Here is a 17,160-nt window from a genome sequence, read left to right as displayed (position 1 = left end):
CCAAACTTTAGTTAGTTGATGCTTAGAGATCTGGTCGATTAAAGAATCCAACGGTCAAGAAATACAGTATCATACTTGTAGTTGAGTCGTATACTTGTTACAGAAGCGAAGCCGAAGTTTCTCTTTTAGAAAAAAAAAATTCTCTCCCCTCTTTCTCCTCTTCTCTGAGTTTTCAAACAAGAAGAAGAAATGAACGGCGGACCATCTGGTTTCCGTACGTCCTCTTTAACAAACACCCTTTTCTTTTATTTATTAATTGCTTGTACAATTTTGTTTTAATGGTCCAATTTTTTTGTCATCAGATAATGCACCAGTTACGAGAGCGTTTGTTATTGCATCTGCTCTTCTTACGATCTTAATTGGAGTTCGAGGTTCTTCTTCCAAACTCGGGTTATCATATCAGGTACTTTATTTGTGTTTAGAGATTTGGGTTTTGATTAGATTGGAAAAACTGTTTTGATTCTTGGTTGTTGTTTATACTGAGCTGTGCATTGTGTTGTTTTGTGTTGTTTTGCTCCACGTGGCAGTCTTGTGTTTACCTATGGACTGATTTTTTTGTTGACAGGACATCTTTGGGAGGTTTCGTGTATGGAGGTTATTTGCGTCTGTGTTTGCCTTTTCATCGACACCGGAATTGATGTTTGGACTTTATTTACTCTACTACTTCAGGGTATTTGAGAGGCAAATTGGGTCTAATAAATACTCAGTGAGTTATCTACCCCCACACGGTCCTTTTGTTTGTCTCGATTTTTGTGCAATGTTCACTCTGTTGAAAATTCATTGAGCCTTTATGCAAATAATGGTTCCTTGCAAGTTTTTTCTACTGTTGAAATATTAATGGTATAAGTGGTGGTTTCAAAGTCTACATGTCTATCATTTCTGTTGTGCAGGCCTTTATCTTGTTCTCCATTGTAGTCTCATCATTGTTTGAGGCTGTTGCTTTGGCATTCTTTAAAGGTGCACTTTTTCTACTTTTTTTTTTCATCGCCTTACTGATTTATGCGACTTTGATTTTATGTGAATTTGGCTTTTACTTTCTTTACCAGCTTAAAGGTTCTATGATGTCTTTATCTTGTTCTATGCTTCTGTACTTTTGTATTATTGCTTATTCAAGGGGCGAATGTGTATTTCATGTTGTGCTTTAGTAGATTGGTTTGATATACTTGCTTCTCTTTGAATATAGTCGGGTCTCACATGATTTGTTGGAAGTCTTCTGTCGTTGGTCTGTTAACAGGAAAGCTTTGATATGCTCACAATATTTTATTAAACTAGAAAATTGTGAGCGCTTTGTACAACATGTATTTAAAAAGTGAGATTTTACCGAAATTTTACTTCACAAGTACTGTGGAATCATTTACATTCATTAACAAATCTAAATCAGCATAAGTAGCAAATTCGTACTAGTAAGATGATGAAAAGTAGTTTTTATTAAAGTTTTTACTCCTTGGGCAGTAGACGTGAATTTGATATTACCATAAGTAGTAAGATCATGAATATCATTACAGGTTAATTTTATAGGTAAACTATTTAACCAAAACTTATGTTCAAGAAAACTATTTAATTTACGCCCATTGAGGCCTTTTGAGGGGCTAAGTGCTTATGCATGTTTATCAACATCTCATGCTCCAGACAATTTTAATAATGTTGGACGAAAATGGACAGCTGTAGAACTTTCTCTATACAAAGATGTGAGAGCTTGAGACTAATCATTGCTTCCTAGTCATACTTATTTTATTTTCTTTTTGATTGGCAAGCCCGTTTTAAATGAGATCAGTAACTCTTTGGTGCTGGCGGGGTTCGGCCCCAGACCTCTGGTATCATCACCCAAAGGTTTTACCAACTTTGCTAGTTGGCACCTGCAAAGGGATATTGGTTGGGGGGGGCATTTTGAGAAACAAACGATCCTTATAACAATGGTCCAGGACTGAAAACCTTTGACCTACAACCTCGTTATTGTTTCCCCAGCTAAAACATCCACAAATCTTTTGTGTAGCCATTTGATTGGTTATCCTTTTCTACTCTTTATGTTTTTGTTTGTCTCACTCTTGTGTTTGGCATTAGACATAGTGATTATCTAGAAAGGGGCTAGTTTGATCTGCACTGCTGCAGATTTGGATGATCTCATGTTTTTTTTATGTTGAAAACATATTGCTCCAATCTGTGTGTTGTTCATGTCTGGTTTAATTTACATTTGCAGCTGCATAGATTTGAGATTCATTTTGATGAGAAGTTTTAGTTTGTTGGACCCTAGTGTTTGAAGAGTTCACCGGTCCTTTTTCTGAGCATTTAATTTTTTGATGGATTTCTTTATTAAAAGGATTGTAAAGCAATAAATTAGGGTGAAGTTTAATTTCTTTGATTTTGCAGATCCTTCCTTGAACATGCTGGCATCTGGACCTTATGGTCTTATATTTTCTTCATTTGTACCATTCTACTTTGACATCCCAATTTCGACACGGTTTCGCATTTTTGGAATTAACTTCTCTGACAAGTCGTTTGTATATTTAGCAGGTCTTCAGGTAAGTTGGTTCTATAACTACATGTTTTTTCCTTTTTATCAATTTCTAGGCTGGCTCGACGTGAAATAGTTTTTTTCTCAACTAAATGCTAACTGTACTTTTACTGTCACCTCACAGCTCCTTTTCTCGTCGTGGAAAAGATCTATTATGCCAGGCATATGTGGTGTTCTTGCTGGTCTTCTCTATCGTTCGAATATTTTCGGCGTACGTCGCATCAAGGTTAGTTTTTTAGTTTTCCAATTGTTCTTAACCTTCTTTAGATAATTTAGCTGGGCATGTTCTTATATGGCAGTAGAACGATTACTTAGATTTCACTAGTAGGCTAGTAGCCAGCTTAGTAGCTCTTCATTGAATGGAGAAACAATTTCAGTCATTCAGACTATTTTATACAGAAGATCTATTGAGTCAAGCTGTACTCAGATACAATATTTTGATAATGCAGCTAATTGTAATTTTTTTAGTTATTAGGAATGAAGAAAACATGACTCCAGAAAAAATGGTACTATAGATAGTTATAGATCGTCTTGTGGAGCTTCTTTTTCTTTTAGGCACACAGATCTCAGTAAAATCTTTAGATTGTGAAGTGTACGGACTGTCTGATATGAAATTGAAACAACTGTATGTTTAATAGCTAATTGATTAATGGGTTCTTTTTGCAAAAGCAGTTCCTTTTCATTTCACTTGAACAAATAATTCCCAAAGACCAAATGTCATACAGCTCCTAGGGTGCCATATACATTCTATTAGCCATACTTGGAGCAGTGTTGTGGCTTTCTTTGTGACTGCGATATATACATGTCCTAAACCTTTCACATCATGGTCTTTCTTGACAATGTAATTTGTTTATTGAATAATTTTTGCAGTTCCCGGGTTTGTCAGTTCATTCTTTTCACGACTGTCTTGGCCCACTTTGGGGGGTTCATCCCCTCCAGCATCAGGCGGGAATGTAATTGGAAACACACCATCTTATACCGGCCGTGAAGTGCAGGCAAGTACTGTTAGTAAATGATTTTTATTGCTGTTTGTCACTTCTGAAGAACTTATGGATGTTAGCTTTGTTTTATTGCACAGAACTATATTCTTACATCATGTATGTTAATATTATTACCATGCGAAGTCCTTATCCAAATTTATGTCTGACATTGGCTCCACTTTAAATGTTGATGAATCTTATTCTAACTTTAGGCTGTCACAGATCTTCATTTGCTGCATTGTTGTTTAAATTTTGGTGCTTAGATTACTGCCTTATAGTAGATAACATATCACATCTAATGCTCCATCATCCCACTGCAAGAATTTCACTTTCATATGTTCCACTGCATTTTGATATGAGTTCAAATTTCTGGGACGCTTTGATATTGTGGCCGTCAGACATTTTCTTTTGCTCTGTTGGATGGTTCCCCAGTTAGTGCCTTACCGGAAGGACCTTTTTATTCTCACTTGTCTTGGACTCCACTTTGCCCGGTCTTGTGCGCTGTGTTTGTGTCGACTTAAATGATGTTCCTGGTCTTTGTCAATGGCTTTCTGCAGTATAGCTTTATGCAATACCTATAATAGATTATGGGCAATGTGGTTTTCACTTTTGGATTGCCTAAATTATGTAATCGATCCTTGTTTGTTATGAAAACAATAATTGGTTATTGCAATGGTTCCATTCTTTTTGTACTTCATCATCTCTTATTCTCTCCTTCTGACTCACTAACTAATTTTCTTGGTTCAGGGAAATTATCCTTCCGTTGCTCCTCTTGCTTCTACCGTGGAGCCATCTGACAATTCCATCGGGACACTGGTTTCAATGGGATTTGATAGGAACTCGGCAAGACAGGCACTTGTGCAGGCCAGAAACGACGTCAATGTGGCTACAAACATCCTTCTTGAAGCACAATCTCACTAATTCAAACCCTGGTCAATAGGGGGATAAAAAAGAAAAGTGGGTTTTCAAATTCGCAATGCTAACTGAATCCTGTTTGCCGGGATAATAACCATCAAACAAGCATAGTCATCCACTTCTGACCCATGTTGATCTACTCAGCAACTGTCCAGGGTATCTTTTTTGGTTTGGCTGTTTCGCTGCATATATGCATGGTGCTAGGTCATCATTTCGCATACTAATGATTTACCGAGCTTAGGGTGAAATTATGTAATCAGTTTGGTGGTCATTTCTTCATCTTGAAGAGATTTGATTTTGTATAGAGATTTGAACGATGTGGTTCTTTATTTTGTTTTAAGTCATGTTTGTAACATAGCCTGTAGTAGACTAGTAGCCATTGTCAATTGGTATAAATTCAAATTCATGTACTCCTAGTAAGAGAATACGAGGACATATTTTTTTGTTCAGTCTAGATGCTTTCATTTATCATTCTGCCATAACACCGAAAATCTTCATCTGTTTAACTTATATTAGGGCTGTCAACGGGCCGGACCTAAACAGGACACACCTAGGTCCAGGCCCGAATCATATTTAATATTTTGAGTCCAAGCCCGGTCTAAGTCCTATTGGGCAAGAATCTGCCATATACACCGACATTTTTTTCTTTTGTTCAGTCTAGATTTTCTATGTTTTGCAGAAATTAATATATATTAATAATATTAAATATAAAACACATGCCTATTAACACCTTATCGGGCAATTAAAATCTTTATCTTATCGGTTCGATTCATCTGTTTGACAGCCCTAACTTATATCAGTAACAGCTTTTGGCACTCTGCAGTGTTGACGCTTACCATATGCTATTAAGTCTGTAACATCAAATGTTCTACTTTGAATTTGTAGCAGCATTATGCTCTTAAGTCTGTAACATCAAATGCTCTACTTAGAATTTTTGCAGCACGTTGATGTTGATGATTTCCTCCACAATTCCACAACTGTTAAGACAGAAAAAAGTACCATTCTTGACTCTTAAAGTCAACCAAATGACTACAGAAAAAATTTTGATTTTGATTTTGCTTTTGATTTTTTTGGGTTAAAGAAGAGTGGCAGAACAAGCTACTCTAGTTCTCATCATGCAACTCAAGCATTATATTAATAAGTTCCTCCCAATAACTCTGTACTCCATCAGAAAAATGAAAAGAAAGGAAAGGATTAATCAGAAAATACTTTTAACCTCCATATTTGGATATATGAAACTGGAATAAGATTAAGCAGTACATAGATTTAGTGAACCTCTACCCGACATTAATTAGATTGAGAAAGACCCAGATTACCAAATTATTCTTCACGCCAATATTAATGGAGATCTTGGAATTGAAGGCCGAAACGGATGAAAGGCAACATTAATGGAGATCTTGACACTTCAATTCGCAATGCAATATTTCTACACCACACCTTAGTTTCTACATAAAGATGATTTCAAAGCGGCATTTACATTACTTTATTTACATCATCTTCCTATTTTAACAGGCAATATATGGTCCCAGAAAATTACAAAAACACCGTTATCATCTTCACGGTTCTCCAAATCCAGATAAACCAGTTTTGAGTTCTTGAAAATGACTCTGATTACCAAATTATTCTACACCACAAGACTAATGGAGATCTTGACAAACAATGCTCCTATATATTACTACACCACATACCTTTTAGTTTATACAATTCCCAAAGATGGCATTTACAGAACTTTTACATCATCTTCCTACTCTTTAACCAATTGATCTCACTAACAAAACCTTCTATGGCCACCTCTGGAAATGAGACTGATCTTCACTCTCTAATCGCTATTAGAGATGGAATTCAAGGCGGGGTAAGCTCGTGGAACCAATCTTTCCATTTCTGTCAGTGGCAAGGCGTTACATGCGGCAAGCGTAATCAAAGAGTCATAAGTTTGAATCTTTCCAGCCAGAGTTTGGCTGGATCGTTATCGCCTCATATTGGAAACCTCACTTTCCTAAGAGTCATCAACCTGCAACACAATCAACTCTACGGTGGTATCCCACAAGAAACCGGTCGATTGTCTCGACTTCAAGAACTCACTCTGTTCGATAACACTTTCGAAGGAGAAATTCCAGTCAATCTAACCCAATGTATTGAACTCAGGTTCCTTAATATAAGTCTGGAACAAATTTACAGGGAATATTCCGGCAGAGCTTGGCTCATTGTCAAAGCTTGAAGTCTTGAGTATTGGAAAAACCAATCTAACAGGAGTGCTACCACCTTCTTTAGGTAATCTTTCGTCGCTTCAAAATTTCTCTACAGGCGAAAATAATTTGGTTGGAAGTATTCCAGCCAGCTTTGGTAGACTGTCAAGCTTAATATCTTTCAATGTTGGAGGTAATAGACTGTCTGGTGAGGTCCCTTCAACAGTTTTCAACATCTCATCCCTGAATTTATTAGCAATTCCCGGTAACCAGTTTAGTGGTAGTCTTCCACCAGACATGGGCATCACTCTTCCTAATCTCGCTGTTTTCTGGGGGGCTGGAAATCAATTTTCTGGACTACTCCCAGTTTCGATAGCTAATGCTTCCAAACTCCAAGATTTTGATATTCCAGAAAACAAATTCAAAGGACAAGTTCCTAAGGATTTTCAATTTCCTCAAACCATCCAATTGATAAATCTTGGACGCAATCATCTAGGAACAGGAGAAGCTCATGATTTGAGTTTTATCACTTATTTGACCAACTCCAGTAATCTAAAGATATTGGGCTTGGACCAAAACAATTTTGGAGGTGTTTTCCCGAACTCTATTACCAATCTTTCCCACCAAATGGAGGAGTTGTATCTAGAACAAAATAAAATAACTGGAATTATCCCAGAAGGGATTGGGAATCTGGTCAATTTGTTTACATTAAGTCTCGAGTCTAATAACTTTTCCGGTAGTATTCCATTTTCTATTGGAAAACTCGGTAGTTTACAGGGGTTATATCTGTCCAAAAACAAATTATCTGGACCGATCCCATCTTCTCTCGCAAACAATACTAAATTGAGTGAATTGTATTTGGGAGGGAACAGACTGGAAGGAAACATTCCTTCAGGTCTTGGTGCTCTTAGCCATTTGCAAAAACTGAGTCTGGAACAAAACAACCTAAATGGTACCCTACCTAAAGAGATCTTTTTCCTTTCCTCTTTGCTTTATCTTAACTTCTCTATGAACTCCTTAACTGGTTCCCTACCTTTAGAAGTAGGAAAACTAAAAAATCTTGTTGAAATCAAGGCGTCTAGAAATAAGTTGTCTGGTTTAATACCTAATACTCTTGGTGAGTGTTTGAGTCTGGAAAAGTTGTACTTGGACGATAATTTGTTTGAAGGGACAGTTCCTCAATCTTTGAGTTCTTTAAAGAATGTCGAAGAGTTAGATCTATCAAACAACAATTTGTCAGGTGAAATTCCAAAATATTGGGAGGACTTTCTGTATCTCCAGCTATTGAATCTATCCTTCAATAAATTTGAAGGTGAGGTACCAGTGAAAGGAATTTTTAAAATTGCAGGCAATTTTTCTGTTGTTGGAAATTCCGATCTCTGCGGGGGTATACGTGAACTGCAATTGCCGCCATGCCGATTTAAGCACGGAAGGTCCTATCTTTCCAAAATAGCCGTTATGATCAGTGTGGCCGTGTTCATTCTTTTGGCATCATGTTCTCTAATATTTTACTTGAGAAGAAAAAGTAAACCTAAAACGGCTTCTTCGCAATTATTCAGTCATCAACATGTTAAGGTCTCTTATGGAGATCTTTCTCAAGCGACTGGTGGATTTTCTCCAACTAAATTTGTTGGTTCAGGTGGTTTTGGCAGTGTGTATAAGGGAATGCTCAACCAATATGAAACTGTTGTTGCTGTTAAGGTGTTGAAACTTCAATTGAGAGGAGCTTTAAAGAGTTTCATGGCAGAGTGTGAATCATTGCGTTATATCCACCATCGAAATCTTGTTAAGATTCTAACTTCTTGCTCTAGCGTGGATTATGAAGGAAATGAATTTAAAGCACTAGTCTTTGAGTTCATGCAAAATGGAAGTTTAGAGAAGTGGTTGCATCAAGAGATTAGTGAACAAGATGAAGAATTGAATTTGAACCTACTTCAAAGACTAAATGTCGCCATTGATGTTGCTTCTGCGCTTAGCTATCTTCATCACGAGTGCCACGTTTTGGTTATTCATCGTGATCTAAAGCCAAGCAATGTGCTTCTTGATAATGATATGGTAGCTCATGTTGGTGATTTTGGTTTGGCAAAGCTTCTTTCGGGATCAATAGAGAACTTGCATGATAATCAAAGTGCCTCAACTTGGGTAAAGGGATCTATTGGCTATGTTGCTCCAGGTGGTAATTTCAATAATGTTGATTTAAATTATTTTTCCAATTCATAAATGCATGAAATCAATATCGCGTATACTGCATTAGTTGAAATCTTTATGTGCAACCACATTATACTGACCGGCCTCAAATCCTTTTGCCTCTTTTCTTCCCGTGTTAAGTTCAACGCCATTAACACTCCAGTTACACGAGCTGATATAGGTACATGAGGGCCTTGGATAGTTGGAGCTTATATCATAGTTATTAAAAGAGGAAAAAGGAATTGTTAGATAAAATAAAAGCCATCAACTTGATTTAAATTTTTTCATCCCATGCTAGTTGAGTTAAAATTGAAAAGATCGAGGATGAAAGAATCGTGGCTGTGGTGGTAATTAAGCTAGTTTGTTTACTTCTATCAATATCTTAACCGGCGATTCATGGACATTTATTATGATATGACTATTAAAATTATTTTTTTTTTTTTTTTTCAATTTCTTTTTGTCGGGCCAATGGCTCTTAATATGTATATATATTTTACATTTAAATGTTTAATGGAAACTAGCAATTGATGTATATGTTGCAGAATATGGTATGGGAGCTGATGCATCCACACAGGGTGATGTGTATAGTTATGGAATTCTGGTGTTGGAAATGTCCATAGGAAAGAGACCAACCGATGAGATGTTTAAAGACGGTTTAAGCCTCCATAAGTATGCTAGCAATGGTTTGCAAGATCAAATTATAAGGATTGTAGATCCAATACTTCTATTTGATGGAGATGACACTTTAGGAGATACTTATAGCATGAGAATTGGCAGCCACAGAAGAACAAAACTACTAGAGTGCATGAATGCATTAGTCAGAATTGGGGTTGCATGTTCTATGGAATCACCATCAGAAAGAATGGATATTAGAGATGTCAATAGAAAATTACACGCTATCAGAGACGCATGCATTTCTTGGTACTAGGATTCACGGAGAACATATCTGACTCCAACGACGGTTTAAATGAAAGGTAAAATCACATCTTTTACAAATAAATGAGTATGAAAGAGATAGAGAGAGTAGAAGAAATTTGTGTTTTGTGTTTTGCTTTTTACTTTTTCCTTCATTTATGTTCTTATGGGATATATAGAACACTGTTTAGAAACATTAATAAATTGAGTAAAAAGGAAATTGAAGGCAGATTCTTCATACATGTGTTAGAGGATGCTACCAACCAGTACATGATTCCTAGGATAGCAGCCATATGCTCTACTTTTATGAGGTGAAAGTTATTGGTTATTTTGTATCAATTTGGTTATTGTACACACTTGCAAACTTTGTTAAGGTCAACTCAAATGGTCCCTTATCCCAATAAAACCATGAAAATCTCCCTCCAATGGCCCCCCAATACCCGTATTCCTCTATTTGCAAGTGAAGTTCTCACCGTGTATATGCAACCAAATATGCAGGGTGGCTCAGGTTTCATCCCACAATATTTTTCTGTCATATTTGTTTCTAGTTGTACCTGTAAAGATTTTTTTGTTATGTTTTGAAACATTTGTAAAAATTTCTTGTGTTGATCATAGATTTTGGTGAGTTTGTCAAAAAAATGTGTCATTCAATCTAAATTTTGATTACTGTAAATTGGTCAAAGACCCAATATAGATCTTAATCTCTTGCTTTCATTCTTCCTTGGGCCTATTTAAAAAAAGAGTTTCAATTCAATGTGTTTGTTCCATCGTTTCTTTCAAACAGTTAGCTGTTCTCCAGTTAAGCCTATTGATAAACAATTAGTGGGATTAATCAGGCAATATTTTGTTTTTGAGTTCTTTCATTTTTATGCGAGTTTCAATTCTACGTGGTTGATAAATTCACTTATGTAATGCTTTTATTCCCAATATAACGTTTTTCCTTTATCCTCCCTTCCAACCACTTTCTTTCAAACCTCTTCCACCATGGTGAGTGAGACGAGACTGTTGTACATTTCTTTTTGGAATGACTAGTGTCTTTGCTACTATCATTGTTGACAAAAAGTTGTCTTACCTGTTGTTCATTTGAAATTTCTTCAATGGTGTCCATTAAGAAGAAGTATCTTAAAACAAAAGTTGAGAATGTAGAGGACATAATTGAGACTTATTTATTGGATTTGCCTTAATCGGCCTTGGAATTTTAGAGAAACTCTAGCCAATTGATTTGTGTAAAGTGGCAGAAGTTTGTAAACCGTTGAGAGATGGATGGTGGAGCGATTACCTATGGGAGAGGCACATGAAAAAAAAAGGGGTTGGAGTGATCGGGCAGGCTACTTATCGAGAATGGAAATGTAAATATAGTATGAGGAAGGAATTTTATCAAAAGAAGAAGAAAAGTTGGCTCAGGTCTCTCTCTTTTGTATGCTCAACTTCATTGCCTATGGATTCTATCATATCTTGGTATCTTTGTCTTGAGCGTGGCAAGCTCTGGTTCCCAGCTCAGGTCTATAACTGAGAGGTAGTTATCATGAATACTTAATCCTAACTATTTCTTAGTTAAACGTGTTCGATTGGAACTTATCAACAATGAGCATATTTTTTTTGTTTCTTTCTTATTTTAATTTTTAAAGATCAGCATTATGTTTCATACTTTCAGTCGAACGACAATATTAGTTTTGATTCACTTATCACAATATAATGCTTGACTCTTGATTTGTAATGAATGGTTTATGAGTTTCAACGTCTGACGGTTATAGTTTTAAAATGACTGAAATTTAGATTCTTCTTTCCTACTTTTCATTTCAGAATGGGCATGTTCAGTATATGTTGTCATGTTATGATGCGGAACTTCGCTATGATTGCTTCAGACACCTTTCAAGCAAGGTATCAAAGTTTATCCTACATTTTCGTTTTCACTACAGTTGATCTCATGTTGTTATTATTCTAATTCAACATCAATTTTAAAATTTAAAGCCTCAAAACATCTAATTGTTTCAAGCTATAGAATGATGGATAGAAAATGACCAAAATGCTAGCACTAGCACTATTGACACTTTTCAGTGAATCTTTAGCTCATTTGAGTGGGTGTACGTACCTTCTGGAACTTATTTTGTTCATTGGATGTTTGCTCTGTTTTCAGGTATCCATCTCATTATTCACAGCACCAGTGATAGAGGAATGTGTGCACTGGGATAGGATAAGAGCACCACCAATAGACATTCCCCCTCATAATATTCATGCCTTGGATTGTTTAGACTAATGACATCCGGGTGACCATGTTGAGATTCAGTGGAGAGGAAACAAAGAACTTCCTTATGGTGTGTTCACGACGTCTGAATTCTACGCTTTCTTGAAATTTATTGATTCGAAGCTGTACAAGATTACATTAAGTTTTCAATATTTAATCTACTTTCTCTAATTTTCTACCTCTACATTCTATACCAAGTTTATCCTTAAAACTAGAATAAAACAAATTTATTGAGTTAGTTGTTTGTGTTGTATTACTTGTATGCTTCACAGGGTGGTGGTATGGTGTTGTTGGTCACCTGGAGATGTGCGGTGAGATTAGAAGTCTCTGCCATTGTCAAAGAGCGGTAGGAGAACTTATTTTTCTGATTCGAAATACTGAATTCAATTTCCCCATATGTTAGTGATAAGTTTCCTCTTCAAATGTTACGTGCACATATTTGCTTCTACTGTGTTGCAGTAAGAGCTATATGCCACCCTGTAGCTTTTATTGTCTTGCGTGTTCATTTTGAGAACAGTTTCTCGACCAGGGAGGAGAAACCAGAATTCTCCTCCTAAATAACATACAAGGTCACGAGGCACCACTGGTTACACTGTGTTGCTCATCATCAATAAATCGGGATGCCCAGTTGGCAGGGAACATGGTTGTAATTTTGGGGAAGAGTGAGAACTAAAACTTTTCCATTTCATTTCTCTTGTTTTTTAGTTGTTAGTATAGTTCTTGTTTTACCGCAGGCTTAATTGATTAATTGTTACGTCTCATGCAAAATTATTTCAATAGATACTTTCATAGTGGTATTCAACCAATATAGCTCTGGTTCACGGTAGTAGTAAGATGATGAAAAGTAGTTTTTATTAAAGTTTTTACTCCCTTGGGCATTAGACGTGGATTTGATATTACCTAAATAGTAAGATCATGAATATCATTACAGGTTAATTTTATAGGTAAACTATTTAATCAAAACTTATGTTCGAGAAAACTATTTCATTTACACCCATTGAGTGGCTAAGTGCCTATGTATGTTTATCAACATCTCTAGCCCCAAATAATTTTAATAATGTTGAACGAAAATGGACAAGCCGTAGAACCATGACAATTTTCTCTATACAAAGATGTAAGAACTTGAGACTAATTATTGCTTCTGAGTCATGTTTATTTTATTTTATTTTTTGATTGGCAAGCCTGTTTTATATGAGATCAGTAACTCTTTGGTGCTGGCAAATATCTGGTATCATCACCCAAAGGTTTTACCAACTTTGCTAGTTTGGGGGGTGGGGTGAGAAACAAACGATCCTTATAACAATGGTCTAGGACTGAAAACCTTTGACCTACAACCTCATTATTGTTTCCCCAGCCAAAACATCCACAAATCTTTTGTGTAGCCACCTGATCGGTTATCCTTTTCTACTCTTTATGTTTTTGTTTGTCTCACACTCTCACTCTTATGTTTGGCATTAGACATAATAATTATCTAGAAAGAGGCTAGTTTGATCTGCACTGCTGCAGATTTGGATGACCTCATGTTTTTTTGATGTTGAAAACATACTGCTCCAATCTGTGCGTTGTTCATATCTGGTTTAATTTGCATTTGCAGTTGCATAGATTTGATATTCAGATTGACGAGAAGTTTTAGTTTGTTGGACCATAGTGTATGAAGAGTTCACCAGTCCTTTTTCTGAGCACTTAATTTTTTGATGGATTTCTTTATTAAAAGGATTGTAAAGCAATAAATTACGGTGAAGTTTAATTTCTTTGATTTTGCAGATCCTTCCTTGAACATGTTGGCATCTGGGCTTTATGGTCTTATATTTTCTTCATTTGTACCATTCTACTTTGGCATCCGTGTTTCGACACGATTTTGCATTTTTGGAATTAACTTCTCTAACAAGTCGTTTGTATATTTAGCAGGTCTTCAGGTAAGTTGGTTCTTTAACTATTTCATGGTTTTTTCCTTTTTATCAATTTCTAGGCTGGCTCAACGTGAAATAGTTTTTTTCTCAACTAAATGCTAACTGTACTTTTACTGTCACCTCACAGCTCCTTTTCTCGTTGTGGAAAAGATCTATTCTGCCAGGCATATGTGGTGTTCTTGCTGTTCTTCTCTATCGTTCGAATATTTTAGGCATATGTCGCATCAAGGTTAGTTTTTAGTTTTCCAATTGTTCTTAACCTTCTTTAGATAATTTAGCTGGGCATGTTCTTATATGGCAGTAGAACAATTACTTAGATTTCACTAGTAGCCAGCTTAGTAGCTCTTCATTGAATGGAGCAACAATTTCAGTCATTCAGACTATTTTATACAGAAGATCTATTGAATCAAGCTATACTCGGATACAATATTTTAAAAGTGCAGCTAATTGTAATTTTTTAATTATCAGGAATGAAGAAAACATGACTCCAGAAAAATGGTACTATAAATAGTTATAGATCGTCTTGTGGTGCTCCTTTTTTCTTTTTAGGCACACAGATCTCAGTAAAATCTTTAGATTGTGAAGAGTACGGACTGTCTGATATGAAATTGGAACAATTGTATGTTTAATAGCTAAATGATTAACGGGTTCTGATTGCAAAATCAGTTCCTTTTCATTTCACTTGAACAAATAATTCCCAATGACCAAATGTCATACAGCTCCCAGGGTGCCATATGCATTCTATTAGCCATACTTGGAGCAGTGTTGTGGCTTTCTTTGTTACTGCAATATATACATGTCCTAAACCTTTCACATCATGGTCTTTCTTGACAATGTAATTTGTTTATTGAATAATTTTTGCAGTTCCCGGAGTTTGTCAGTTCATTCTTTTCACGACTGTCTTGGCCCACTTTGGGGGGTTCATCCCCTCCAGCATCAGGCGGGAATGTAATTGGAAACACACCATCTTATACCGGCCATGAAGTGGAGGCAAGTACTGTTAGTAAATGATTTTTATTGCTGTTTGTCACTTCTGAAGAACTTATGGATGTTAGCTTTGTTTTATTGCACAGAACTATATTCTTACATCATGTATGTTAATATTATTACCATGCGAAGTCCTTATCCAAATTTATGTCTGACATTGGCTCCACTTTAAATGTTGATGAATCTTATTCTAACTTTAGGCTGTCACAGATCTTCATTTGCTGCATTGATGTTTAAATTTTGGTGCTTAGATTACTGACTTATAGTAGATAACATATCACATCTAATGGTCCATCATCCCACTGCAAGAATTTCACTTTCATATGTTCCACTGCATTTTGATATGAGTTCAAATTTCTGGGACGCTTTGATATTGTGGCCGTCAGACATTTTCTTTTGCTCTGTTGGATGGTTCCCCAGTTAGTGCCTTACCGGAAGGACCTTTTTATTCTCACTTGTCTTGGACTCCACTTTGCCCGGTCTTGTGCGCTGTGTTTGTGCGGACTTAATGATGTTCCTGGTCTTTGTCAATGGCTTTCTGCAGTATAGCTTTATGCAATACCTATAATAGATTATGGGCAATGTGGTTTTCACTTTTGGATTGCCTAAATTATGTAATCGATCCTTGTTTGTTATGAAAACAATAATTGGTTATTGCAATGGTTCCATTCTTTTTGTACTTCCTCATGTCTTATTCTCTCCTTCTGACTCACTAACTAATTTTCTTGGTTCAGGGAAATTATCCTTCCGTTGCTCCTCTTGCTTCTACCGTGGAGCCATCTGACAATTCCATCGGGACACTGGTTTCAATGGGATTTGACAGGAACTCGGCAAGACAGGCACTTGTACAGGCCAGAAACGACGTCAATGTGGCTACAAACATCCTTCTTGAAGCACAATCTCACTAATTCAAACCCTGGTCAATAGGGGATAAAAAAAGAAAAATGGGTTTTCAAATTCGCAATGCTAACTGAATCCTGTTTGCCTGGATAATAACCATCAAACAAGCATAGTCATCCACTTCTGACCCATGTTGATCTACTCAGCAACTGTCCAGTGTATCTTTTTGGTTTGGCTGTTTAAGCTGCATATATGCATGGTGCTAGATCATCATTTCAAGCATACTAATGATTTTCCGAGCTTAGGGTGAAATTATGTAATCAGTTTGGTGGTCATTTCTTCATCTTGAAGAGATTTGATTTTGTATAGAGATTTGAACAATGTGGTTCTTTATTTTGTTTTTGTCATGTTTGTCAATTGCTATAAATTCAAATTCATGAACTCCTAGTAAGAGAATATGAGGACATGTTTTTTTTTCAGTCTAACATTTATCATTTTGCCATAACACCGAAAATCTTCATCTGTTTAACTTATATCAGTAACAGCTTTTGACACTCTGCAGTGTTGACGCTTACCATATGCTCTCAAGTCTGTAACATCAAATGTTCTACTTAGAATTTGTAGAAAAGCGTGGTCTTTGCTGCTGTTTTATTTGTAGGTAATGGAACTATGTAACAGTAAGTGCCAAATGTTGATTCGCCATTTATAGCCTTCCAATTGTTTAGGAATTAGGACCACCAAAATCAACAATTACTATTTGAATTTTGAAGTCGTAACATAAATAAGCCCCAATTTTATCCTGGTAATAATGTGGGTCCGCCACTGATTGCAGGAGGATCTCTGAACTCCATCTTTAGTTGACGTATAATCTTTTCTTGAATTCTCATTCTGCAAGTTCCATTAATGAAGTTTTGGCTATATTTCTCCAGGTACGTCTATAATCTACTTTCTTACGAAGTTTTGGATATGATGATTGTAGTCTATTGCCAATCCTTCAATCTGTTAAATTTGTCTCTGAGAATTTGTTCACATACTAGCTATTGTTTTCTATTGCTGTATATATGAGTATCAGTTCTAACTAATCAAGTATCGGTGAAAGTTCACCAATCACACAATCTTTAGAAACAAACACTTAAGAATACATTCAGAAGGATAACATGCTTGTAGAACCTAAACTATGAATACAATAAGCAGAATTTCATTTTTACTTCACTTCTAACCTGAAAGAAAAACTTTTTCAACCAAACGCAGCTCTTTGAGAACATCTTGAGTCTCCATTCTCTCAGTAATTAGTTCCTCTGAACATTTTACTCCGATTCTAATTAAGGCACTCAGGCATTCTTTGATTTGATTTCTAGGAATGCCATCTTCAATATGATTTTCATTGGATAGCATGTGCATATCTGCGATGTCCAACACCCGGTGACGTAAAGCCTTTTTACAGAGCACATGAAGGGTGAGTCCATCCTTGAACATGTCATCT

General features: G+C 36.1%; 2 protein-coding genes across 3 annotated transcripts; both read left to right on the top strand.

Moving 5' to 3' along the window:
* On the top strand, positions 1-15,887 carry LOC147484650 (rhomboid-like protein 20). Of its 2 annotated transcripts, XM_086577004.1 has the most exons (9): positions 1-214; positions 303-403; positions 566-706; positions 891-957; positions 2,368-2,519; positions 2,637-2,738; position 3,104; positions 3,383-3,507; positions 4,240-4,856. In XM_086577004.1, the coding sequence occupies exons 1-9, from the start codon at positions 190-192 to the stop codon at positions 4,411-4,413; spliced, it is 888 nt and encodes a 295-aa protein (XP_086433130.1). In that variant the 5' UTR covers positions 1-189; the 3' UTR covers positions 4,414-4,856. The 2 variants fall into 2 exon arrangements, with proteins under 2 accessions (XP_086433130.1, XP_086433128.1); XM_086577002.1 differs by lacking the exons at position 3,104; positions 3,383-3,507; positions 4,240-4,856 and adding exons at positions 14,715-14,840; positions 15,572-15,887.
* On the top strand, positions 6,116-11,089 carry LOC147484651 (uncharacterized). Its single transcript, XM_086577001.1, is given in 4 exon segments — positions 6,116-6,568; positions 6,570-8,766; positions 9,323-9,754; positions 10,934-11,089. Coding segments are annotated over 3 exon segments (2,961 nt in total). The 5' UTR covers positions 6,116-6,190; the 3' UTR covers positions 9,709-9,754; positions 10,934-11,089.
* Positions 15,888-17,160: the final 1,273 nt, after the last annotated feature.

This window comes from Coptis chinensis, chromosome 8 (assembly GCF_015680905.1).
Source record: "Coptis chinensis isolate HL-2020 chromosome 8, ASM1568090v1, whole genome shotgun sequence".
NCBI classification, from domain to species: domain Eukaryota; kingdom Viridiplantae; phylum Streptophyta; class Magnoliopsida; order Ranunculales; family Ranunculaceae; genus Coptis; species Coptis chinensis.
The sequence above is the reverse complement of the archived record's forward strand: the minus strand, read 5'-3'. Positions and strand labels throughout refer to the sequence as shown.